This window comes from Eubalaena glacialis, chromosome 2 (genome assembly GCF_028564815.1).
Source record: "Eubalaena glacialis isolate mEubGla1 chromosome 2, mEubGla1.1.hap2.+ XY, whole genome shotgun sequence".
In the NCBI taxonomy this organism is placed as follows: domain Eukaryota; kingdom Metazoa; phylum Chordata; class Mammalia; order Artiodactyla; family Balaenidae; genus Eubalaena; species Eubalaena glacialis.
Window position 1 is genome coordinate 161449938 of NC_083717.1, and position 25583 is coordinate 161475520.

Sequence of the window (25583 nt, forward strand, 5' to 3'; positions counted from 1 at the left end):
AGATGCAAAAATCCTCAACAAAATACTAGCAAACAGAATCCAACAACACATTAAAAGGATCATACACCATGATCAAGTGGGATTTTTCCCAGGGATGCAAGGATTCTTCTATATATGCAAATCAATCAAAGTGATACACCATATTAGCAAATTGAAGAAGAAAAACCATATGATCATCTCAATAGATGCAGAAAAAGCTTTTGACAAAATTCAACACCCATTTATGATAAAAACTCTCCAGAAAGTGGGCATAGAGGGAGCCTACCTCAATATAATAAAGGACATATATGACAAACCCACAGCAAACATCATTCTCAATGGTGAAAAATTGAAAGCATTTCCTCTATATCAGGAATAAGACGAGGATGTCATCCACTCTCACCACTGTTATTCAACATAGTTTTGAAAATCCTAGCCTTGGCAATCAGAGAAGAAAAAGAAATAAAAGGAGTACAAATTGGAAAAGAAGAAGTAAAACTGTCACTGTTTGCAGATGACCTGATACTATGCATAGAGAATCCTAAAGATGCCACCAGAAAACTACTAGAGCTAATCAATGAATTTGGTAAAGTTGTAGGATACAAAATTAATGCACAGAAATCTCTTGCATTCCTATACACTAATGATGAAGAATCTGAAAGAGAAATTAAGGAAATGCTCCCATTTACCACTGCAACAAAAATAATAAAATACCTAGGAAGAAACCTACCTAGGGAGACAAAAGACCTGTATGCTGAAAACTATAAGACACTGATGAAAGAAATTAAAGATGATACCAACAGATGGAGAGATATACCATGTTCTTGGCTTGGAAGAATCAATATTGTGAAAATGACTGTACTACCCAAAGCAATCTACAGACTCAATGCAATCCATATCAAATTACCAATGGCATTGTTTACGGAACCAGAACAAAAAATTTTAAAATTTGTATGGAGACACAAAAGACCCCAAATAGCCAAAGCAGTCTTGAGGGAAAGAAACGGAGCTGGAGGAATCAGACTCCCTGACTTCAGACTATACTACAAAGCTACAGTAATCAAGACAATATGGTACTGGCACAAAAACAGAAACATAGATCAATGGAACAAGATAGAAAGCCCAGAGGTAAACCCACACACCCATGGTCAACTAATCTATGACAAAGGAGGCAAGGATATAGAATGGAGAAGGGACAGTCTCTTCAATAAGTGGTGCTGGGAAAACTGGACAGCTACCTGTAAAAGAATGAAATTAGAACACTCCCTGACACCATACACAAAAATAAACTCAAAATGGATTAGAGACCTAAATGTGAGACCAGACGCTATAAAACTCTTAGAGGAAAACATAGGAAGAACACTCTTTGACATAAATCACAGCAAGATCTTTTTTTGTTCCACCTCCTAGAGTAATGGAAATAAAAACAAAAATAAACAAATGGGACCTAATGAAACTTCAAAGCTTTTGCACAGCAAAGGAAACCATAAACAAGACGAAAAGACAGCCCTCAGAATGGGAGAAAATATTTGCAAACGAATCAACGGACAAAGGATTAATCACCAAAATATATAAACAGCTCATGCAGCTCGATATTAAAAAAACAAACAACCCAATCCAAAAATGGGCAGAATACCTAAATAGAGAGTTCTCCTAAGAAGACATACAGATGGCCAAGAAGCACATGAAAAGCTGCTCAACATCACTAAGTATTAGCGAAATGCAAATCAAAACTACAATGAGGTATCACCTCACACCAGTTAGAATGGGCATCATCAGAAAATCTACAGACAACAAATGCTGGAGAGGGTGTGGAGAAAAGGGAACCCTCTTGCACTGTTGGTGGGAATGTAAACTGATACAGCCACTATGGAGAACAGTATGGAGGTTCCCTAAAAAACTAAAAATAGAATTACCATATGATCCAGTAATCTCACTACTGGGCATATACCCAGAGAAAACCATAATTCAAAAAGACACTTGCACCCCAATGTTCATTGCAGCACTATTTACAATAGCCAGGTCATGGAAGCAACCTAAATGCCCATCGAGAGATGAGTGGATAAAGAAGATATGGTACATATATACAATGGAATATTACTCAGCCATAAAAAGGAACGAAATTGGGTCATTTGTAGAGACGTGGATGGATCTAGAGACTGTCATGCAGAGTGAAGTAAGTCAGAAAGAGAAAAACAAATATCGTATATTAACGCATATATGTGGAACCTAGAAAAATAGTACAGATGAACCGGTTTGCAGGGCAGAAATTGAGACACAGATGTAGAGAACAAACATATGGACACCAAGGGGGGAAAGCGGCGGGGGGGTGGGGGTGGTGGTGTGATGAATTGGGAGATTGGGATTGACATGTATACACTGATGTGTATAAAATTGGTGACTAATAAGAACCTGCTGTATAAAAAAAAATGTGATCAAATGTATTTTATTGGAAAGAAGCAAAAAAGACCATATTTACTGTCTAAATTATATAATAATTTAATGATATTTAGCATCTATTGTAGATGTACTTTTATTGCAGATTTTATTTGCTTTGGTAATCAAAAAAAATAAAATCTGAAAAAAATTAATTCATATTCGTCAAGATAATGGTTATTAGAGGAGAGAGTGGTAGTGAATAGAAGTCATTGACATTCCTTGATCTGAGTTGACTGGGTTCAGTTTTTGAAAATTCATTTAAGTCTATTATGATTTTTGCACTTTCTATATGTTGTTTGTTATACTTTCAAAAAAGTTTAATAAATGAAAATGCTCCATAAAAAAAAGAAAGAAAGAAAATCAATTAAATCTATCTGGTCTATTGTGTCATTTAAAGCTTGTGTTTCCCTATTAATTTTCTGTCTAGATGATCTGTCCATTGGTGTAAGTGAGGTGTTAAAGTCCCCCACTATTATTGTGTTACTGTCAATTTCCTCTTATAGCTGTTAGCAGTTGCCTTATGTATTGAGGTGCTCCTATGTTGGGTCCATATATATCTATAATTGTTATATCCTCTTCTCAGATTGCTTCATTGATCATTATGTAGTGTCCTTCCTTGTCTCTTGTAACATTCGTTATTTTAAAGTCTATTTTATCTGATATGAGTATTACTATTCCAGCTTTCTTTTGATTTCCCTTTGCATGGAATATCTTTTTTGATCCCCTCACTTTCAGTCTCTATGTGTCCCTAGGTCTGAAGTGGGTCTCTTGTAGACAGCATATATATGGGTCTTTTTTTTTATCCATTCAGCGAGCCTGTGTCTTTTGGTTGGAGCATTTAATCCATTCACGTTTAAGGTAATTATCGATATATATGTTCCTATGACCATTTTCTTAATCGTTTTGGGTTTGTTTTTGTAGGTCTTTTTCTTCTCTTGTGTTTCCCACTTAGAGATGTTTCTTTAGCATTTGTTGTAGAGCTGGTTTGGTGGTGCTCTATTCTCTTAGCGTTTGCTTGTCTGTAAAGCTTTTGATTTCTCCATCGAATCTGAATGAGATCTTTGTCAGGTAGAGTAATCTTGGTTGTAGGTTCTTCCGTTTCATCACTTTAGATATATCGTGCTACTCCCTTCTGGCTTGTAGAATTTCTGCTGAGAAATCAGCTGTTAACCTTATGGGAGTTCCGTTGTATGTTATTTGTCGTTGTTCCCTTGCTGCTTTCAGTAATTTGTCTTTGTCTTTAATTTTTGCTAATTTGATTACAATTCGGCATGTTTCTCCTTGGGTTTATCTTGTATGGGACTCTTTGTGCTTCCTGGACTTGGGTGGCTATTTCCTTTCCCATATTAGGGAAGTTTTCGACTATAATCTCTTCAAAGATTTTCTCAGGTCCTTTCTCTCTCTATTCTCCCTCTGGGACCCCTATAATGCGATGTTGTTGCGTTTAATGTTGTCCCGGCGGTCTCTTAGGCTGTCTTCATTTCTTTTCATTCTTTTTTCTTTATTCTGTTCTGCAGCAGTGAATTCCACCATTTTGTCTTCCAGGTCACTTATCCGTTCTTCTGCCTCAGTTATTCTGCTATTGATTCCTTCTAGTGTAGTTTTCATTTCAGTTATTGTATTGTTCATCTCTGTTTGTTCTTTAATTCTTCTAGGTCTTTGTTAAAGATTTCTTGCATCTTCTCGATCTTTGCCTCCATTCTTTTTTTTTAAAATTAATTTAATTTAATTTATTTATTTTTGTCTCTGTTGGGTCTTTGTTGCTGCACATGGGCTTTCTCTAGTTCCTGTGAGCGGGGGCTACCTTTTGTTGAGGTGTGCAGGCTTCTCATTGCGTTGGCTTCTCTTGTTGCAGAGCACAGGCTCTAGGCACGTGGGCTTCAGCAGTTGTGGCTCATGGGCTCTAGAGCACAGGCTCAGTAGTTGTGGTGCACAGGCTTAGTTGCTCTGTGGCATGTGGGATATTCCTGGACCAGGGCTCGAACCCGTGTCCCCTGCATTGGCTGGCGGATTCTTAACCACTGTGCCAGCAGGGAAGCCCTGCCTCCGTTCTTTTTCCGAGATCTTGGATCATCTTCACTATCATTATTCTGAATTCTTTTTCTGGAAGGTCGCCTATCTCCACTTCATTTAGTTGTTTTTCTGGCGTTTTATCTTGTTCCTTCATCTGGTACATAGTCCTCGGCGTTTTCATTTTGTCTGTCTTTCTGTGAATGTGGTTTTCCTTCCACAGGCTGCAGAATTGTAGTTCTTCTTGCTTTTGCCCCAAAATAATTTTATTAAGGTACAATTTAAATACTCTAAAATTCAACCTCTGTAACTGTGTAATTTGATTATATTAGTGAATTCATAGTAAATCATCACCACAATCGAGTTTTACAACATGTCCCATCATCCTAAAACATTCCCTCATGCCCAATTATAGTTAATCCCCACTCCAATCCTCAGCCCTAGGCATCCAGTGATCTACCGTTTGTCTACATATTTGCCTTTTCTAAACATTTCATATAAATGGAATCAAATAATATGTCGCTTTTGTTTTTGGTTTTTTTCACATAGAATGATGTTTTTGAGGTTCATTCATTTTATAACATGTATTAGCAGTTTGTTCTTTTTAATTGTTGAGTAGTATTAATAGTATTCCATGCTATGGCTGTAACACATTTTGTTTATCCAACCGTCAGTTGATGGGTACTTGGATTGTTTACAGTTTTTATCTATTAGTAGTAATGCTGTTACGAAAATTCACAAACATGCCTTTGTGTGGACATAGGTTTTTACTTCTCTTGCATAGATTCCTAGGAGTGGAATGGCTAGATCATACGCTAGGTGCATGTTTAGCTTTTTAAGAAACTGCCAGACTGCTTTCCAAAGTGGCTGTGACATTTTACATTTTCACTAGCAATTCATGATGGTTTGTTTTTCTACATCCTCACCAACACTTAGTATTGTTTATCTTTTTGAATTTAGCTGTTCTAGTGAGTGTTAGTGGTATTCATTGTGGTTTTAATTTGTGTTTTCCTAATGACTAATGATATGAACACCTATTCATGTACTTATTAACCATTTCTATGTTTTTTTTAAATGAAATATCTGTTCAAATCTTTTGCCTATTTTTTAATTGGTTGTTTGTTTTTTGTTATTGAGTTGTGAGTTCTTTGTATATTCTGGATACAAGTCCTTTATCAGATATATAATTTGAAGTTATTTTCTTCCATTCTGTGGCTTCTCTCCTCATTTTCTCAATGGTAACTTGTGAAGTTTTTAATTTTGTAGTTTAATCTATCAGTTTTTTCTTTTAAAGATTGTACTTTGGTGTCACCTCTATGAATTTTTTGTCCAGCCAAGGACACACGTTTTTGCTATGTTTTCTTCTAGAGTTTTATATTTAGGTTTTACATGTAGTCTGTGATCTATTTTGAGTTAATTTTTGTGTGATCTAGTTTGAATTAATTGGTAAAGTGAATTGTGGAATATCTCCTCTTTTTTTATATTCTGTAATGGTTTGTATAAGTTGAGAATTGTTTCTTGAAAATTTGGTAGAACTTGCCTGAAAAATTGTCTGATCTTGGTACTTGTGGGAAAATTAACACAATTAAATAAATTATTTTAATGATTAAAGGACTATTCAGGTTTTTTATTTCTTTCAAGTAGTTTTGGTGAATGATATTTTTAGGAATTTGCCCATTTTCTTTAAGTTTGAAAATTTATTGTCATAAAAGTTTTCACTGTATTCTCCTTGTCTTTAAATCTGGTTTTATATGTGGTTCTACCCACCCTTTTCATTCCTAATATTATTTACTTTGTCTTCTCTTTCCCTTCCTTTTAAAAAGATCTGATCAAAGGTTTGAGTATTTTATAGTCTTTTCAAAGAACTGTGCTTTTTGTTTTGGTTCTTTGTTGGTTTTCTTTGTTTTCTACTTCAATGATTTCTGTTATTTTCTTATTCTCTCCCTCTATCTAATTGTGTTTTTTCTGGGATTCTTATCACCACCCCCCAACTTCTTAAATTACACATTTAATTAATTAATTTTCAGTTTTTCTTCTTTTTACTCTGAGCTTGTAAGGCTACGAATTTTTCTTGCTGCATTCTTTTTTGTGATAAAGTATTTTCATTTTTATTTAGTTCTAATAGTATTTAAAAATTTCCATTATGATTACTTCTTTAACTCATGTTTTTCTGGAATGTTTGAATATCTGAATTATTTAATTAAAAATTTACCTTTCACATTTTAATTACATTGTTAACCTAATTGCATTTTGGTCAGAGAATTTTGTGTGATATTGAGTCTCAGAAATTTTCCGAGACTTCTTGTTGTTGTTGTTGTTTTTTAATATTTATTTATTTATTTATTTTTATTTGGTAGCTCCGGGTCTTAGTTGCAGCAGGTAGGCTCCTTAGTTGCGGCAGACAGGCTCCTTATTTGTGGCAGACAGGCTCCTTAGTTGTGGCTCAAGGGCTCCTTAGTTGCGGCTCACTGGTTCCTTAGTTGTGGCATGCGAACTCTTAGTTGTGGCATGCATGTGGGATCTAGTTCCCTGCCCAGGGATCAAACCCAGGCCCCCTGTATTGGGAGCATGGAGTCTTAACCACTGTGCCACCAGGAAAATCCCTGAAACTTGTTTTAAGGATTAATATGTGATCAACTTTTGTAAGTGTCCCATGTGTCCATGAGAAGAATGATTATTCTCTAATGATTGTGTGTTCTGCCTACAGCCATTAAATTAAGCTTGTAATTTGGGTTGTTCAACTCTTCTTTATCTTTGCTGATATTTTTTTTCTCAACCTGACCTGATACTAATTCAGAGAGGGTTATTAAAATACTCCGTTATATTGTTAACAAATTTACTTGTAGTTCTATTATTTTGTATATTTTGAGCCTATTTTATTATGTTTAAATTAACAGATTTAGTATTGTGTATTACTGGAGAACCGAACCATGTACTATGGTTCTTCTATGTAGCACTTGTCACCGTTAAAGGTTTACTGTTTGTGTGATTAGTTAATGTATGTCTTCCTCATTGGAGAATAAATTCCAAGTGGGCAGGGATTGTCTTATTCTTCTTCTTATTACATCCACAGTATTAGCACAGGTAGATGGTACATAATAAATATTAATTGAATGAATGAATTTGTTTTCATTTATTTATTTTTTAGCACTTCTTTAGTACTTGTTTGCTATAATGTTTTGGTTCTTGCTGTCTCTCCTACACTCTCCTCTTTGGTCTTTGAATAAACCAAACTTTAGGAACTTTTAATGTTATTGCTCTTTCATGGTACAATATTTACTTTCATTTGTATGCCATTTGTTTTTTCAAATTATCAATATAGTACATTTAAGGAATATGATTTTTCTACTTCATTGATTTTTTATTAATAAACATCAGTGATTCTTTTATTTTAGAAGTTTTTTTCTTACAAGTTTTAAAGTTGAATATCTCTGATTCTATATATCTATATCTACATATTTATTTATATAATTGTGGTTACATACTGCTGTTTAACAAATCATTCCAAAACTTCGTGGCTAGAAACATCAATAAATGCTTATTATCTCACACAATTTCTGTGAGTCAGGAATTCAGAAGCAGCTTAGCTGGCTGTTTTTGGTTCTGGTCCCTCATGAGATTACAGTTAAGATATTGGCTGAGGCTGCCATTATCTGAAAACTTGACTGGAGCTGGAGGAGATGCCTCCAAAGTGGCTCACTGACCTACAGAACTGTGAGATAATAAACGGGTGTTGTTTTAAAGCTGCTAGGTTTGTGGTCATTTGTTACATAGCAATAACTCATACAGGTCTCAGTGGAGATGTCTAACTAAATTGCATTGCACGATCTTTGTTTCTGGTGAAAAGTTCAAACCTGGAGTCCTGGATATCAGATAGAAGTTAGATCTGGTGAAGGTAAGAGGTAAGGCATCTAGTTGAGTAAACTTAGACTAGGCCTGGAGATGACTTGAGGGAGTAAGAATAAATCTGGAAACATTCTGCTGTCACTTTTATAGCTGCTCTTTCCTGACTCTGACTTCAAAACACCCTAATTTATTTATCATCAGTTTTGATTTATGTGAACTGCACTGAATCTGTGTATGTTCAGTTACAGCACCAAGATTAAAAGTGGAATTAGAGAAGTGCTACTCATGCCAAAGGCAAAGCAGCAGAGGAGAAATCAAAGAGAAACCAACTCTGCTGAATCACTAATGGAAGTGAGCTACAGGGCTTTGTCTCATTCCCAGAGAACCTCAAATTCCTCACTTATGGAATATATAAGCAGATAATTCTGCATCTATTATAACAGTATTGGTAGTAAAGATATGTTTAAAGTTTAAACTTTAAATGTTTGCGTTATGTGGAGATCAGACCATGTAATGGTAGCCTTCTCATGTGAGGTAATACAGATCAGATCAGTGTTTCTCAATCTTTTTTTCATTATCACCCCCTAAGGAGCTTTTTAGACATTTTTTCCCCTAATAAACCCCTGCCCCCCACGAGATTTTAATACCATAGATATACTTTATATCTGTTTATGTACTGTATGTAGATCTGTGCTTTATATGGAAAAAGAGTAAAATCCCTCCTCCCCAAGCAAAACCAAGTTTTGCCTTTGGGGTCACTATCATCCCTGCTGAGAGTGCATGACAAAGATGCTGATGTGATTAGGTAAAATTAAAGGTTGTATTTAAAGGGATCATTAAAAAAGGTATTTTCATACTGTAATCCAGAGATTACAGGACTAGAGTACTGGTCCAAACTCATGTCAGCGAAAAGAGATGTAGCATCTGCATGTCTTGTTTGGAGGGTACCTCTGGAAGGGTAAACCTGTGAAGCACTGCCAAATCTTTATGACATTTAAGAGTAATGATTACACCCAGATCCTTGCTGTAAATAATGAGAAACAATGTAGCATGTGTCTACATTATTTGTGTTTCCTGAGTCATTTCTATGCTTTGTTCATGATTTAAGGAGACCAGGTGTCCTCCTTGAGTAGGGCAGTTTTGCTTTGGAAGTCACCATCCTACTGTCCCAAAAAGGTAGAGGCAGGACGCCAGAGTCCTGTTTCGGCTTCCTAACTTTTCCTCAGAACAGTTAAATATTTCAGTTCTGCTTCTTTTTAGTTGGCGGGGTGGGCTGTGGTCTAAAGATCACAGGAGACAATAAGTCAGGGCTTGTAAATTCAAGTGTCCACAAGGGCCTTGGTATATATAGAAATGTATCAACAGTGAAGTATAAAACATAAATGCTTTATCAGTCAATTTTGGCTGCTCAAGTCTGCTCACAACAACAGCAAACAGTAATTTTTCTTGCTCATGGGTCTGCAGGTTGGCCAGGGTGGGTCTCATCTCCTTCAAGCTGCAGTCAGATTCTGGTCGGCTCCATGTGCAGCAACAACAGTAGGAAAACTAGGGAGAGATTTCTAATCAGTGTTCCTTGAATGTGGTCTGCTGATGGGATTTGTTTATCCTGCCCAGTGTTTTGAAAGGCAGGACAACCAGGCCTTTGTCCTAGTACAGGAGTTTAGCATATGTGGTTGATTGAATCATTGTTCCTAATTCTTCACTCATTTCCTGATTTAGAAATAAACATCTTTCTCCATGAAGGTTTCATAAAGTCTTTTATATGGCACATATTATATGATTGTTAAATAAATTATTATATCTCTTGACAGTTTGATTTTTTTTTTTTTTTACTGTGAAGCTTGTGGTACTTGTCATTTCCATGTCCTCTTGCTTTTTTTCTGTTCTGTTCCCCTCCCTTCTTTTTTTCCTTCCCTTCCCATTTACTTTAAAAACAGCAGTTGTCAGTATTGAGTAAGAGGGAGTGGTGGACAGAATTTAAGATATGAAATCTTCCACTTGTTGATATAAAGTAATTTAAGATCAAGATTTCTTTCACAAGGCAAAGAGCTACCCAACCTTTCTGAGATTGTTTGCTTTTTGTTTCTTTGCTTGTCTGTTTTAGGATTCAGAGAATGACTCTTAAAAAGAATTCTGTAGGTCTGAAGACCTAATCGTATTTATACATAATAGTAGAGCACATGGAGACGAGTAGTTAGATGCTGGGGGAAGGGGGCCATTAAAAAGATGCTATGACGTTTCCACGTGCTCTTTTCTCAGATCAGAACCAGGCAGTACTTAAATTTTCTCTGCAAAGTGTTGGCTTGGTGGATTGCCCCATCCTCATGCCCCTATTTTGAATGTGGGGAAGAGTTACTAGGTAAGATTTTAGGCCCCAATAGGTCCAGGTTTCACATTCATCTCTACCAGTGAATCTTTTTTAAGACTAAAATGACTAGGCTTCATTTTCACTTTAATATAATTAGACTTTCTTTTCTTGGTAATAATTCTCTTCCCGCTTTAAAGCAATTGCTAATATTTGCTTCCTTGTTGATATTCTAGTGATCTTCACTACCGGTTGTTTTCTTTCTGTTCTTTTACATTTCTCATGCAGGATTGTTGAAACTCAGGCTCTAACTCTATGAAGCTAATTGTATTTTACTGGTGTCTTCCGTGTGTAAATGCTGTATTCACTCTGAGTTTCCAAGAAGCAAATCACTTAGACTATTCTGGTTTGGCATGTTCTCTCTTTCTAACCACCATTGGAGCTGAACCTGGGAACTGAACACAATTTGAAATTTTGTGGTTTGGCTGCTAGAAGTCAGAGCTAAACTATCTGAAGCTAAAAATTATTAATGTTGAAATGTTTTAACCCACTAAGTAAACCTGAAAAAATAATGAAATTTAACTCCAGCCAGCCCATAAAAATTGCATATAGCATATTTTTTTGAGGTTAGAGAGGAAAAATATATGAAAAGGATCTGAGATTGCTAAAGAATTAGAAATTAGTTATTATAGTTTAAAGAAAATGTTAATATCCAAATTCGAATGCAAAGTAAAGCAAGCATACAAAAACCAAATGAACCCAGAAATCTTATGTTATTCATGTGATATTCTACTTTTCTCAAGACTGTACTGAATCAGTACATAAAAATAATGATGCAGGTAAAATACCAGTTGCATTTGTTTAACTTCAGATTTTTTTTTACATGTTTTCTTTGAAGATGGAATAATAAGATAACACCTGACAGTATCATGGTATTTGATACTTTACTGAATATATTCATATATAACATCTTAAAAAATGTTTTTAAATTGGGGGCTTGTTTCACCTTTCCACTAAAAATCACAAAGCATTTCATGGGTTTAAGCTCATTAAATCTTAGAACATATCTAAAACCAGGCATGTAGATACTATGTATAGAAAGGAAGTCCTTTGTTCCTCTGTTAGTTAGCACTCTGAAGAGTCATCATTTCTCATTTTCAAGATCCCCTTTCAACTATTATTGATAGAAGTTTCCTTTGCTCTGATGTCTGGTGATTAATTTGAACCATGTTGTCCTTGAGGATGATAAAAGGTCCATGAAAAGTGTTTTGGGCTCTTCAAAACTACCAGTCTCCAAAGGACAGTATGTAAGATGGTCCATTGGGTTGTGGCAAGAAGATATTAGAACTTTTATTGGTATTTCAGTTTAAAACATGAAATAAACTTTTATTGATATTTAATAAGTGGATTGACACTGGCATCCTCACTTGGTCTGTATGTTCGACTGTCATGTGTCAGGTATAGTCCATGAGGAAAGGATACAGAAGGTTGACAGGGGCACCTTGATTGTATCTTTATTTTCAACATATTGGGATGAATTATAGTTCTGCATGTACCTAGTTAGGTGGATTTATTGATTTAACTAAATCATACCTCACAAAGCAGACAAATGGCATAAAAAGATTCCTGCAAAGAAACTATATATTGAAGGCAATACTAATAATGTGAGCAGAAGTGAACCACATGTACATAAAAGTCAGAGCTGATGACTCTCCTACAATTAATGAAGTAAAAATCAATGACAGTCTAATCTCATCTGTGAAGACATCCAAAATATTTGAAATTATAAAGAAAACAGTTTGATATATGGAATCGTATCCATTATTGTTAACAGTGAAACTTCCTCTGTTATTTTGTTCCTTGAAATACTGGCAAATGATAGTAGGAAGCCATCATAGTTAAGAAACACACCACAGGAAGACGAACCTCCACAGGTTTTTCAGTGACGTTTAAAGTCATGTGATGCATATTCAATATCTAGAAAAATTTCACTAAAATTAATGATAGATATTTAAAAGCCTCTTTTGGGTTTTCTTAAGAGCAAAAGACCAAATGCAATACATTGTTAGTACTGTCAGGGACACTCTCATTCTTCCTGTCCTGTTACGGTAAGGTGGATGAAATAAGACATAGGAAACAACATGGCAACAAGTTAAATGGATTCTTTTGCAAATAAATACTTTCAGGTGGAAATCATTGCTGATGATAAGCATCAAGAATTAAACCAAGTTATTCATTGTGGAAAGATGCTATATAATAAAAGTACAGAAGTTTCTAACAGGGCCCAGATTATCGTATTAATAAGCTAGATTCTGTTTCAGTAATGAAATACATGAACTAAATTATTTTTGGGCCACAAAAGTAAAGATGTATCAAGGAAGATATATTCTCAAAAATAAATGACTTCTTGAATATAAAGCAATGTTTATGAGGGAATTTCCTGGTAGTAATGTTAATGTTCCAACTTTGACAGGGGTTTAGATTGCATATGTATATACATTTGCTGGAACTCATCAAATAATACACTCAAGATTTGGGCATTTCATTGTGTGTAAAATTTACCTTAAAAGAAAAAAAAATCATACACATTAAACTCAGGTTAATTATATACACACTGAACTGTTAGGGGAAAGTATTTTTATGTCTTTGACTTACTTTGAAATGCATTTAAAAACATCTAAGATGGATTGATGAATGGATAGAAGGATGGATTGATGGATAGTATAGTGTAGTAGTATACTGTACTATAGTATAGTAACAATAAAATGGCAGTTGCAGAGTCTAGGTAGTGGGTATACGAATGTTCTCTGTAAAACTCTGAATTTTTCGGTTACATCATCCTTAGGCAGTCTATAGCAACACAGAAGCTGATGTCAGATGTGTGAAGAGTGCTTCAGGATGGTACAATTTTTATAAAAACCTGACTGGTAAAGTATTGACTCTTTGTAGTATAGTCTGTAATGAGATGAGGAGTGACCATGAAAGTCATTTGAATCACAAGAGCTTCTTTGGTTATCTCACAGCAAAGATTGTAAAAGACTGTTGAATTTAAAGATGGGTGAAACTTCTTTTGTTTTTTGAGTGAAACTTTTTTTAAATGAAAAGACAAGATATGTCAAATTTGCTGACACTTTTTGTATAACAAGTGGCTATGTAATATGCCACCTAGCAGATTGAAAATCAAGCAAGCAAGCAACCAGTGGAACACTCTTACTCCATCCCTTCAAAGTAAAGGATATTTTTACAATGAGTGCGAAAGTAACTGCTTCTTAAAAGACAGAGATCAAAATACAGAGTGTTTTTCAAATCATTGCTTGGAAATGTTTCTTTTATCATGTGATTTTTGTCATCAAAGATGTGTATCTTGTGAAAACTTTACTATCTGCACACTTTAAAAAACTTTAACAATATTTTCTATACTGTTAAGGAATCTTCCAAATAGTTTCCTTTGATTGTGGAACCAATTGTTAAAAATGTTAAAAGTCAATAAATTTTGATTGGGGACTTCCCTGGTGGTGCAGTGGTTAAGAATCCGCCTGCCAGTGCAGGGGACACGGGTTTGAGCCCTGGTGCGGGAAGATCCCACATGCCACGGAGCAGCTAAGCCCGTGCGCCACAACTACTGAGCCTGCGCTCTAGAGCCCGCGAGCCACAGCTACTGAGCCTGCACTCTAGAGCCCTCGCGCTACAACTACTTAAGCCCGCAACAAGAGAAGCAGCCACCGCAATGAGAAGCCCGTGCACCACAACGAAGAGTAGCCCCCGCTCACCGCAACTAGAGAAAGCCCGCGTGCAGCAACGAAGACCCAACGCAGCCAAAATTAAATAAATAAATAAATATATTTAAAAAAAAAAATATATATTTTGATTAGTTTACAAGAATAATTAATTGATATGAGGGAAGATGGAAATTTATTAGCCAGAGTTCAACAAAAACTTTTGATAATTGAAAGAGGTATTAAAAAAATAATGATTTCCTAAGTACAACAAATCATGTATTTCTTTAATTTCAATCCTTGCAGTTTTGCAATTATCACCTTCTCAACTGTAGAGCCATTGCAATTAAGTACTGAAATAAGCAAAACTTAGGAACTGACATTTCAGTTACTGAATAACAAAATATTTAAATCAATATTTAAAAAACAGCATACATAGTTTCATTTATTTTCATTATTATCTTTGCTCCACTAAAAGTGCTAATAAGTTTTTATGAGAGTGAAAAGATCTGTACAACCAATATATGTTATGAAACTATTGATTTGTATTGTATTTTAGAATTAAAACAAGATATGAAACTATTTTTAAATGCTTGTAATCTTTATTTTTTAATCCCTATTTTACGTGGTTTTATACTGCCTAGAATGTATTAGTAAAATAGTATATATATAATACATATGCATATATTGGAGGTTCATACTAAAATTTTTATTTTATTTTTTTGGTTTGTTTGTTGGAGTATGTAGTCAAAGAACTTTGGAGTTTTCACTGATCACTCATGATCTGGCACACTGTTATTACTAGCAGCAATTATTTATCCTAAAAGTCTAAATCATTGTTTTAGAGATTATAAATCAGCACATGGTTTCTAGCTTGTGAGCTTTTGTTTTTTTTAATGTTAAGCTTTGATAAATGAAGTCTACCCTTACTCTAAATTCCAAAAACAGTGGTTCTCAAATGTAGAGCAGCATCAGTGTCAACTTAACTAGAAATGTAAATTTTCAGGCCCTATTTCAGACCTATTGTTAACCAGAAATGCTGGTTAATGAGCTTGCCAGGTGATTCTAATGTTCACTCATGTTTGAGAACCATTGGCCTCCATGATTTAGACTCGTGGGTCATCCCTTCTTATTTCTTCCTGCTTCATAGTATATCTGAGACAGTTTCTTCAGATCTAGTGTGTCTCAGTCTTAGCTTGGACTTTTGTTCATCTCTACCTGAGATTTTCTTCTCTCCTTTCCTCCTCTTCTTTTCCCTTCTTCCTATTGTGAAAAATTGTTCATTAGTGTTATCCTCACAAAAGGGATAGTGTTTTGGTTCTTAAAATTTGGATGCCACAGCCAGTATGACAAATAGCGTGTTAAAGGGGATATTTTTAATATTTTCAAATTAATTTTTGTTAACTACTTCCTGTTGGACTCAAGTATGCCTGTGATTAATGTCCTATTCTTTTCCATCTATACCCTCTTGTTTTCTAATTTTATAATCTCAAAATAGCTTTCCACCAACTAAAATTTTAAAATATACACTTCAAAGTATGAATCACCTAGATTCAGTAATTATTGAGTTTTGTTTTATTTGCTTTATCTCTCTTCTACACAGACACACACACACAGAGACACATACACTTTTTTTCTGATTCATTTGAAATTAAATTGTATATATCAATACCTTTTACTCCTAAATACTTTTAAGAATAAAGATCAAAGTACCTTTTAATGGGACTAGTACAAAATTGTTTTGAAAGGCCAATTTATAACAAATGCTAAACCAATTATTAAAGCCTCTTAAATATTTTCAAGATCTTTCTATAAATGTCTTAATGAGGAAAAGGTATAGAACTCCAAGTTGTGAATTTATAAATGAATCCTCAAGGCTTTCTCAACCAGTTTTTCATCTGAACTACAGAACACAGAGGATGGTCTGGGTGACTATTTTCTCATTTCTCCCAAGGATGGTGCATAACTAGTACCAGTTCAGATGCATGGGGGGGGGAGAGGTTAATTTATTACATACAAGGGGCGTATTAGAATGTTCTCTCTGGGAACCCAGGTTAGTTGGACTGTGTATGTGGCAAGTTCTTAAAGGGATTTTGCTTTGATTAGATTGTAATGTTTATACAAATAACAATTTTTTTTTTTTTTTTTTTAGATTACAGGTCCACCAGGTTGTGGAAAAACACAGTTTTGTATAATGATGAGCATTTTGGCTACATTACCTACCAACATGGGAGGATTAGAAGGAGCTGTTGTGTACATTGACACAGAGTCAGCATTTAGTGCTGAAAGGTGGGAGATTTTATTATTTTTCATTATAATGCTTTATTTTTGTAACTTATATACAGCATGTAACATTTACAAACAAGTTAACATTTTTTATTTTTGAGAATACAGAGTGTTAGATACTGTTTTAAAGGAATTTTCCTTTTAAAATTGACACAGGCAGCAATTTCTTTTTGCCTTTTCTATCCCTTTCTTATTGATTTGAGTGGGGTTCCTGAATAAGCTGTGTTTTGCAGAAAGTCAGGAAGAAACAAGTTTAAGAAACAGAGAGAGGTATGTAAGTAGAAAATGGAGAAGAGGGAAAGTTAATAAGACAGACAAAAGGTAAGCTGCTTTGTAAGTAATTTCTAGTTGGAAGTAAAATATTAGTGAATGGAAAAATTGCAATTTTCAAAACATTTTTTGCTTGAGAAATATTTTACTTTAATCTTTGAAATAGTATGGTATTAAATGCAAGAAACACACTGATGGTCAGTATATGCATGCTTAGAAAGAAAAGATTTCCTTAGTTTGGCAAGGACCTTTATTTTAACATTCTATGAGAAAGGCATTCAGTCATTTGTGTAACTCTGTATACCTGAAGAGAAGTCTGATCTCCTCTTCCCCTGCTCTGATTGACGTTCATAAGTAGCAGTGCTTTATATATCTAGAGAATGATTCAATTCTGTTTTCTTAGCCAAGGTATAGTATAGGTATAGTTCTTTGGGTCTTTCTCTAGTTATGTCACAGTGAATCTTACTTATTTCTCTCTAAGAGTACTACAAAGATCAAAGTGTATTACCTGACCAGATAAATTCCAAATGGATTATTTTGCCTAGAGCTTATTTGCTTTGTTCTACATGTCTTGATTATCTATTCTTTCTAAGTATATGCCACTGGTTTGTCAGCTCTTTGAGTTTGTGTTATATCTTTGTATCTTGAAAGCCAAATCCTATGACTGACACATACTAACTGCTCAGAAAATGTTTGATAAATGAAGGAATTGACAGGAATTGAAGGAATTGCTCTCAGATCGTGGAATCCAGATACCATATCCTACTAAAAGGAATGAGAGTTCCATGGGGGAATGGCTGATTCTAGCTATGGAGCAGAAAGTTTTGTTTGTTTGTTTGTTTTCGTAAAAGGCAAAAGATTTATTCAATCTGAAGAGAAACCAGAGTATTAGGAGGTTTTTAAGTTGAGTCTGAAACATCTTATCTGATAGCAAGAAAGCTATCAACGACTAGCTAAGGGAGTGTCAGAAGGACTCTGGAGTCAACCTGAAGAGCTCCCACTGGCCAAAGATGAAACAAATTGAGCACCAGTAGAACAATAATAGAAGTTGATTGAAACACATGGAATATGTTTAAATTCATGAGTCTATAATATTAAGAAATGGAAAGCAGGACTTCCCTGGTGGCACAGTGGTTGAGAATCCGCCTGTCAATGCAGGGGTCGTGCGTTCGAGCCCTGATCTGGGAAGATCCCACATACCGTGGAGCAACTAAGCCCGTGCACCACACCTACTGAGCCTGCACTCTGGAGCCCATGAACCACAACTACTGAGCCCGCATGCCACAACTACAGACGCCTGCATGCCTAGAGCCTGTGCTCCACAACGAGAAGCCACTGCAATGAGAAGCCTGTGCACCACAATGAAGAGTAGCCCCCGCTCTCCGCAACTAGAGAAAGCCCATGCGCAGCATCGAAGACCCAACGCAGCCAAAAATAAATAAATAAATAAATAAATAAATAAAATGAAAAGCAACAAATTGATTACCATTGGAGAATTCTGGAGAAGCAACTTATTATTTTGAAAATAAGTTAAAAAAAAAAAAAAGGAAATCAAGCATTTATTCTCTTTTCAATACAAACTGTATTACTAAGTAACAAATTACGAATTTGTATTACTAAGTAACAAATGTCTTTTTTTTTTTTTTTTTTTTTTTTTTTAAATGGTGGGAGTATGGTTTATTAAGCTGTGCCTTAGTACAGGCGCTGGGGCTTGCCCATGGTGCTCTTAATGTACAAAGCCTGAACGTTCTGCCAATTTTTCTTGAGCAACGACACCAGGAAGTTGACAGCTAAGTGGATGTTGTACACAAGCTCATCATCTGTCATTTTCACGTGGCCAACAGCCACTGCCAGACACAGCACCTTCTTCATCTGGAACTTGATTGTGGACTTCACTTCATCAACTTTGGCCACCATGTTCTCATTGTGGGTCAGCAAGGAAGGGAACTTGCCGGCCTTATTCAGGCCTGGGCCCAGGATTCGTGGGATCTGCTTGATCAGAGACTCTGAAGCCAAAAAGGCATCATACTTCTTGGCCAGCTTCTTGACTAGTTTCTTATTCTTGTTGAGTTTCTTCAGAGCCTCGATGTCCATGTGGGGGATATCCACAGCCTTGGCCTCATCACAATGCTGCTGGTCCCCCAGAACACACACGGAGAACTTGGGGCGGGGAGTGGACTTAAGCCTGACGGTGCCCGAGAAGCGTTTGTCCTTCTGAGGGTCATAGTTCTTCAGGCTTATCTGAAGCTCCACCGTCTCCAAAAACTTCCGGCGCTTGCGCTGGTTCCCGTGCAGGACTTCCCGCACTGCCTCGTAGAGGGTGTCTCGGGAGACTTTGCTGCTCATAGTCCCTGGCGCCGCGAGAACCGGAAAAGAGCCAAATGTCTTTTTTATAGAAGTATTCCAATAATAAATGAGGAAGGAATGATACAATATAACCAAATTATAAACCCTAATAATCTAGTGATCTAAGAACTGAATATTGTGATATAATAAATACACATTTTGTTGTCATCCTGGTTACTGACAAACAAACTTCTAAAACCTTTGGAATTTCCTGAGTGATAGAGCTGAGAGGAGCATAATTTGTTATTCGTAATTAGCCCCTTTCCAACCATACCTGAGTTTATTCTAACGAGATGACTCTTGGTGGGTCCCTAGATTGCATCTGAAGGGGGCTGGTAGCCAGAGGAACTGGTCATGTAATTATAGGGTTGAACTTTCAGCCCTACCTCCCCAACCTCTGAGGAGGGAAGAGGGACTAGAAATGGATCAATCAGCATTCCCATTTAATTAATCATGCCCATGTAATGGAATCTCCACAGATCCCTCTAACTGATAGGGTTTGGAGAGCTTCTGGGTTGGTGAACACATTGAGGTGCTGGTACTCCCGATTTATAGCTGGTTGGTCTGAAGTACCAGAGGCCTAGGACTTGTGATTGTTGTCTGAAGTGGGGGCAGTCTTGTGAGTCTGAGACTTTAACCTGCGGTGTCTGAGTTAACTCCTAGTAGTTAGTGTTAGAATTGACTTGACTTGTAGGACACCCAGTTGGTGTCCATAGGGAACTGGAAAATTGCTTAGTATAGAAAACCCACACATTTGGTGTCAGAAGTGTTGTGAATAAAAACAGTTCATAAACAGAAAAGTGTGCTAGCATCACAAAAAGGCAACCAGTCATTGTGGTACTTGCTGATGGAAGAATAATCAAACCAGAAAGTGATCAAGCTTTCAGATCCAACGACCAGTTTACAACATATACAGAGAAGAGAGCAACACGTGAAACTACACGCGAGGGATGTAATCAGAAAATCCAAACTGTGGAAAACAACAAACAACAATTTGTAGGATTAAAAAAAAAGAGTTGGAGGATAAACCTTTGGATTAAAAGAGACTTAAAAGATGTATCGAGGACATTTAGGTTGCTTCCATGTCCTGGCTATTGTAAATAATGCTGCAAAGAACATTGGGGTGCATGTATCTTTTTGAATTATAGTTTTCTCAGGATATATGCCCAGTAGTGGGAGTGCTGGGTCATATGGTAGTTCTATTTTCAGTTTTTTAAGGAACCTCCATACTGTTCTCTATAGTGGCTGCATCAATTTACATTCCCACCAACAGTATTACTCAGCCATAAAGAGGAATGAAATTGGGTCATTTGTAGAGATGTGGATGGACCTAGAGTCTGTCATACAGAGTTAAGTAAGTCAGAAAGAGAAAAACAAATATCGTATATTAACGCATATATGTGGAATTTTGAAAAATGGTACAGATGAACCTCTTTGCAGGGCAGGAATAGAGACACAGACATAGAGAATGGACATGTGGGCACAGGGGGGAAGGGGAGGGTGGGATGAACTGGGAGATTAGGATAGACATATATACACTACCATGTGTAAACTAGATAGCTAGTTGGAACCTGCTGTATAGCACAGGGAGCTCAGCTTGGTGCTCTGTGATGACCTAGATGGGTGGGATGGGTGGGAGGGAGGTCCGAGAGAGGGGATATATGTATACATATAGCTGATTCACTTCATTGTACAGCAGAAACTAACACAACATTGTAAAGCAATTATACTTCAATAAAAAAAAAATTGAGCTTAAAAAAAAGATGTATTGCTCACATCACATTGTACACCTTAAACTTAAACAATGTTATATGTCAATTATATCTCAGTAAAGCTGGGAAAAAGACATAGTGATCAACTGTAATGTGATAAACTTATTTGGATCTTTAACAAATAAATGGTAAAAAAAAAACCAACAAAAACAGAAGCATAAACATGTGACACCACTGGAAATCTGAACGTTGAAACATATTTGATATTAAAGCTGATACAAATATATTTGATGCTAAATCTGGTAAAGACATTGGCTCACTCAGGTTGTCCAGGTGAAAAGTACTCTTTAAAATGCCAATGACTAGCTTTCAACTCATAAGCCAAGAAGGTATTAAATAGCCAATTAGGTAATAAATAGCTAATGTATAAATAGCTCTTACAAAGGTCCTGGGGCATTTGCTTAAAGAATTGAAGGATTAAGGTTATTCTGATAACAGCAGTTTAGTTCACTGTAATTGGATTCTTGCTTTTTTTGCACCACTTTCAAAGCTGAGTTTACAATGTCTTCTTAAACTGTTGCATTATTTCGTTGTTATCAGTACTACAGTGCAGAGTAGGTTAAAAACCTATCAGTGAATTAGGTGAAATCCAGTAGCAGGTGACTAGTCTACATTTTCCGTATTAATTTGTGGAGATTTTTGTTTGTTTTTCTTTGTCTTTGCATTTAGTCTCATTGGCTACTTTTTGCATTCTCTGTATTAATTATTTTCCTTCATTATCTTTTCCTGCCTATGTACATATTACTTAGTACTTGCATTAGAGGCAGGCTGGAAAATGGAGTGGTAAAATTTTTGTCCCTTTTGTTGGAATTATGTTGCATAATTCACAAGGAACTCTTATGAAGGTCATTTGAAGACAAGGATTGAGATGTATATTGTTTTTATTTTTCTAGTCTATTCTCCACAACGCTTGAAAAGTGTGATCATCTGGTGCTAGGGTCAGGTGGAATCAAAGGTCCCTATGCTCTTTTGTGTAGATGCCAGACTTGGTGTTCTTATAGTGCCTTCTGGAGTTTGTCATGGCAGTTCAGAGCATGGAGCTGGCTCTGTGATGCTTGGTCACATTTCATTTGTGCTGTTACAATATCGTTTGATCCCTGTTTGGAGTTACTGGGGAAGGTTGGTCAATCAGTTAGGAAAGCTTTCTCCTGCAAGCAACTGGATACACAAAGAACAGCGGCTTAATAAACAAGAGGTTTATATTTTTCCCCATAACAGGAAGACCTGAGTAGGTGGTTGCTGGCACTGGTTCTGTCTCTCAGTGATGATAGAGACCTAGGGCTGGTACATTTTAAGCATAATATCCATTCTGTGCTCGAGTCAGTGAGAAGAGAAAGAGCCAATTATATCTTTTATTAGGAAAATATACTTCTCAGAGTAGCCGCCTCCTCCCCTCTGCTGATTTTCTTTTCACTCTCTGGAATCCTTCTGCAGATTTCTCACTTGGTCACCCCTACATGCAAGGGAGGATGGAAAAGTGAGGGTAAAACATATTTGTAACAAGTGTGATGGGGCTGGTTAACATAACTGCCTGAGTAAAATTGGGGTTCCCATAGCAAGGAAGAAGTGGGAATGGATATTGGTAGGTAATTAATAGTGTCTGCCACAACTGGGATAGTTTTTGGACTTAGATAAAAGATAAAGCAGGAAAATATAAGACCCAAAAAGGAATATGCTTTAGCTTTCTGTATGTCTCTGTATGGATAATTGTCTCCATTTTGTCCTTCAAACAAGCTCTCCGAAAAGCACAAATGAGGGCTTCCCTGGTGGCACAGTGGTTAAGAATCCGCCTGCCAGTGCAGGGGACACGGGTTCGAGCCTTGGTCTGGGAAGATCCCACGGGTTGCGGAGCAACTAAGCCCGCATGCCACAACTACTGAACCCACGTGCTGCAACCACCGAAGCCCACATTCCGAGAGCCCGTGCTCCACAACAAGAGAAGCCACCGCAGTGAGAAGCCCGCGCACTGCAATGAAGACCCAACGCAGCCAAAAATAAATTAAAAAAAAAAAGAATTTAAAAAAATCAGTTAAAAAAGAAAAACACAAATGTGAAAGTGAATTGAAGGATTAACATGAAGGAAGATTAAAGGATTAACATATAGAGAATTTAGGGTAAGTGAAAAAAGTGGAAAATAATTTCTGTCAATAAGTTGCTAGATATCTTTTTATCAAGAAGGAGGAAAAAAACAGAGGAAGAATAAATAAAAATAAGTGAAGTTTAAAATGTATTAAAAAAAAAAGAAAGGACTTCCTTGCTGGCGCAGTGGTTAAGAGTCCGCCTGCCAGTGCAGGAGACACGGGTTTGAGTCCTGGTCCGGGAAGATTCCACATGCCGCGGAGCAACTAAGCCTGTGTGCCACAACTACTGAGCCTGAACTCTAGAGCCCGCCAGCCACAACTACTGAGCCCACGTGCCACAACTACTGAAGCCCGCACGCCTAGAGCCCGTGCTCCACAACAAGAGAAGCGATTGCAATGAGAAGCCCGTGCACCACAATGAAGAGTAGCTCCCGCTTGCCGCAACTAGAGAAAGCCTGCACGCAGCAACGAAGACCCAACACAGCCCAAAAATAAAGAAAGAAAGAAAGAAAGAAAGAAAAAAAAAAAGAAAAAAGAAAACCTTGAGGGTGATATACTTAAAAGCACTTTGGAATGGTTAGTTATATATTTTTTTAAAGCAATACACTAGCTAGCTCATTTTTACGTATTTTTGAGAAGTATGTTAATCATGCTTGTTCATCACAGGCTGCAATTGTATTTCTGTACTGCTTAATAATTAGATAATAGTATAATCTGGTGCTAAACCCTCAGGTACTCAGGGACTGCCTTGGGGAGAGGGGAATGCTAAACAGGCAGAGTTCTGGATCTTCTTCTTCTGATTGATTCAGGAAAAGTCTGTTTTTATTTGTTTTACCTATTGGACTTATGCTTAGGGTCTCATATAGTCTTAGATGCTATATGCTGTACATACCTTGAGAATATGGATAAATAGGTTAGTGACCTGTCTATGGAAATTTTGGCAGCCATGAGAATTCCAGTATACATGAATTGAATGAATACTATATTATCCCTATTGGGGATAATTAGAAAAAGATGGAACTGGAGGTTAAGAATAAAAAAGGAGGTAATATGGATGGTAGTAGTAATAGAAATTTTTGAAATAAAACTTTGGGAGAAATAAAATGGATAAAGGAAAATAAAGCAATCTTAGAACTGCAAATGGATATGTGTGTGAGGAGGACGGAGGGATCTGGGGAGGCAGGAGATGGGACCCAGGACCCTGGAAGGTGGAGACTTGGGGAGGTGGGACATAGAATTGGAATTGTAAGAGGCAGAAGTAGACATTCCTGAGATGTCATGAAATCAGAAGAGCTTTGAAAACTAGGAAGAAAGATGTAGTCCAACAGGGGAGGAAGAAAATCAAGTAACCACAAAATTGTAAAATTATAACTATTGTAACTAAGTATACAAAGGAGAGGTATATGTTGTGTTGGTACCATGTGGAAGCAATGGCCAAGCTTAGATCTGAAGGAAGTTTTGTACTTGATATTAATGTCATTTCTGAGGGTGCCAAGTACCCTACAGCCAGTGCCCTTTAATTCCTACCAAACTACCTAGAGTATCACTCTTTCTGAACCAGTGTATCAGGGAGAGGCATGTAGTGGTAGTGCCCAACATGACTTTGGCTGATTCTGAAGGCAATACCAGTGTGGTCTTAGGACCATTTACCTACTTGCTAGTTGGTACAAATCCAGATCTTTAACCCAGGGGGCAAACAACTGGGGAGATAAATTCCCTTTTACCATTTTTTGAGATGGTTTCATGAGTCTGAGTAGGTTTTTCTTAGTTCAGTTCCAGCTGTCCTATCATTTGTGAATCGAGGTGAATTAGTGGCGAGGGAGATCCTGAAGAGTTTTTATGATAGAAAATGAAAATTAGTCATAAGTACTTGTTATCACTAAAACAAAACATTAGAATATTCTGGCATCTGTAAGGAACTAATAGATTCACGTTATTATACTTTGTAATACCACAGTACTGAGGAAGTACATATTGAATTAATGAACAGGAAAGTATTACATGAAGCTTTGAGAAACCATAAACTTATATTTCAGCACATTTATTATGCTAGATTTCAACTAGAATTTTGGAAAACTTTTTTTTTTTTTTTTTTTTACATTAAGCATGTGTTTGGTTTCAAGTTGGCACGTGGTCACTAATGTAAAGCTTTTCTTTCCTTTTATAAAAGAGCTGTGAAGTAACAGGAGGAACTTATAACAAAAACCTTGAACTGAATCCAGTCTTCTCCACTTTAGTGAATGGTAATTCCATTTCTCCAGCTGCTCATCCGATTAGTCAAGAAATCCCTTCGATCCTCTATGGAACTGTATCTGGAGTGCAGTTACTTCTAATCACCTGAGCTGTTCTCTAGGTCAAGTCATCATCTCTATCTGGACGACAGCACTAGCTGATCTTGCTGTCACCCTTGCTCCTCCGTAGCCTCTTCTACATTTGGTAGCTAGAGTGATTCTTTAAGAAAAGAAAAGAAGTTGGATCATGTCAGTCCTGATCCTAGGTTTCGCATTTTACTAAATGAAATCTAAAAAAAACC

General features: G+C 36.5%; 2 protein-coding genes across 5 annotated transcripts in view; one reads left to right on the top strand and one right to left on the bottom strand.

Annotated features, from left to right (window-relative positions):
• Positions 1 to 25583, top strand: part of RAD51B (RAD51 paralog B) — a 607462-nt gene that overhangs the window by 21592 nt on the left and 560287 nt on the right. For all 4 annotated transcript variants that reach the window (XM_061182686.1, XM_061182688.1, XM_061182685.1 and 1 more), the window contains exon 5: positions 16448 to 16584. In XM_061182686.1, coding sequence (XP_061038669.1) covers positions 16448 to 16584 — 137 coding nt within the window. The remainder of the gene's footprint in view (positions 1 to 16447; positions 16585 to 25583) is intronic.
• LOC133085564 (large ribosomal subunit protein uL1-like) lies at positions 18504 to 19222 on the bottom strand. The gene has a single exon (XM_061182684.1). It carries the CDS (start codon positions 19195 to 19197, stop codon positions 18544 to 18546), a length of 654 nt encoding a protein of 217 aa, XP_061038667.1. The 5' UTR covers positions 19198 to 19222; the 3' UTR covers positions 18504 to 18543.

What these genes read in the sequence shown, in the direction of transcription:
- LOC133085564 (XM_061182684.1), bottom strand. Translation starts at nt 19,197, where the DNA reads ATGAGCAGCAAAGTCTCCCGAGACACCCTCTACGAGGCAGTGCGGGAA.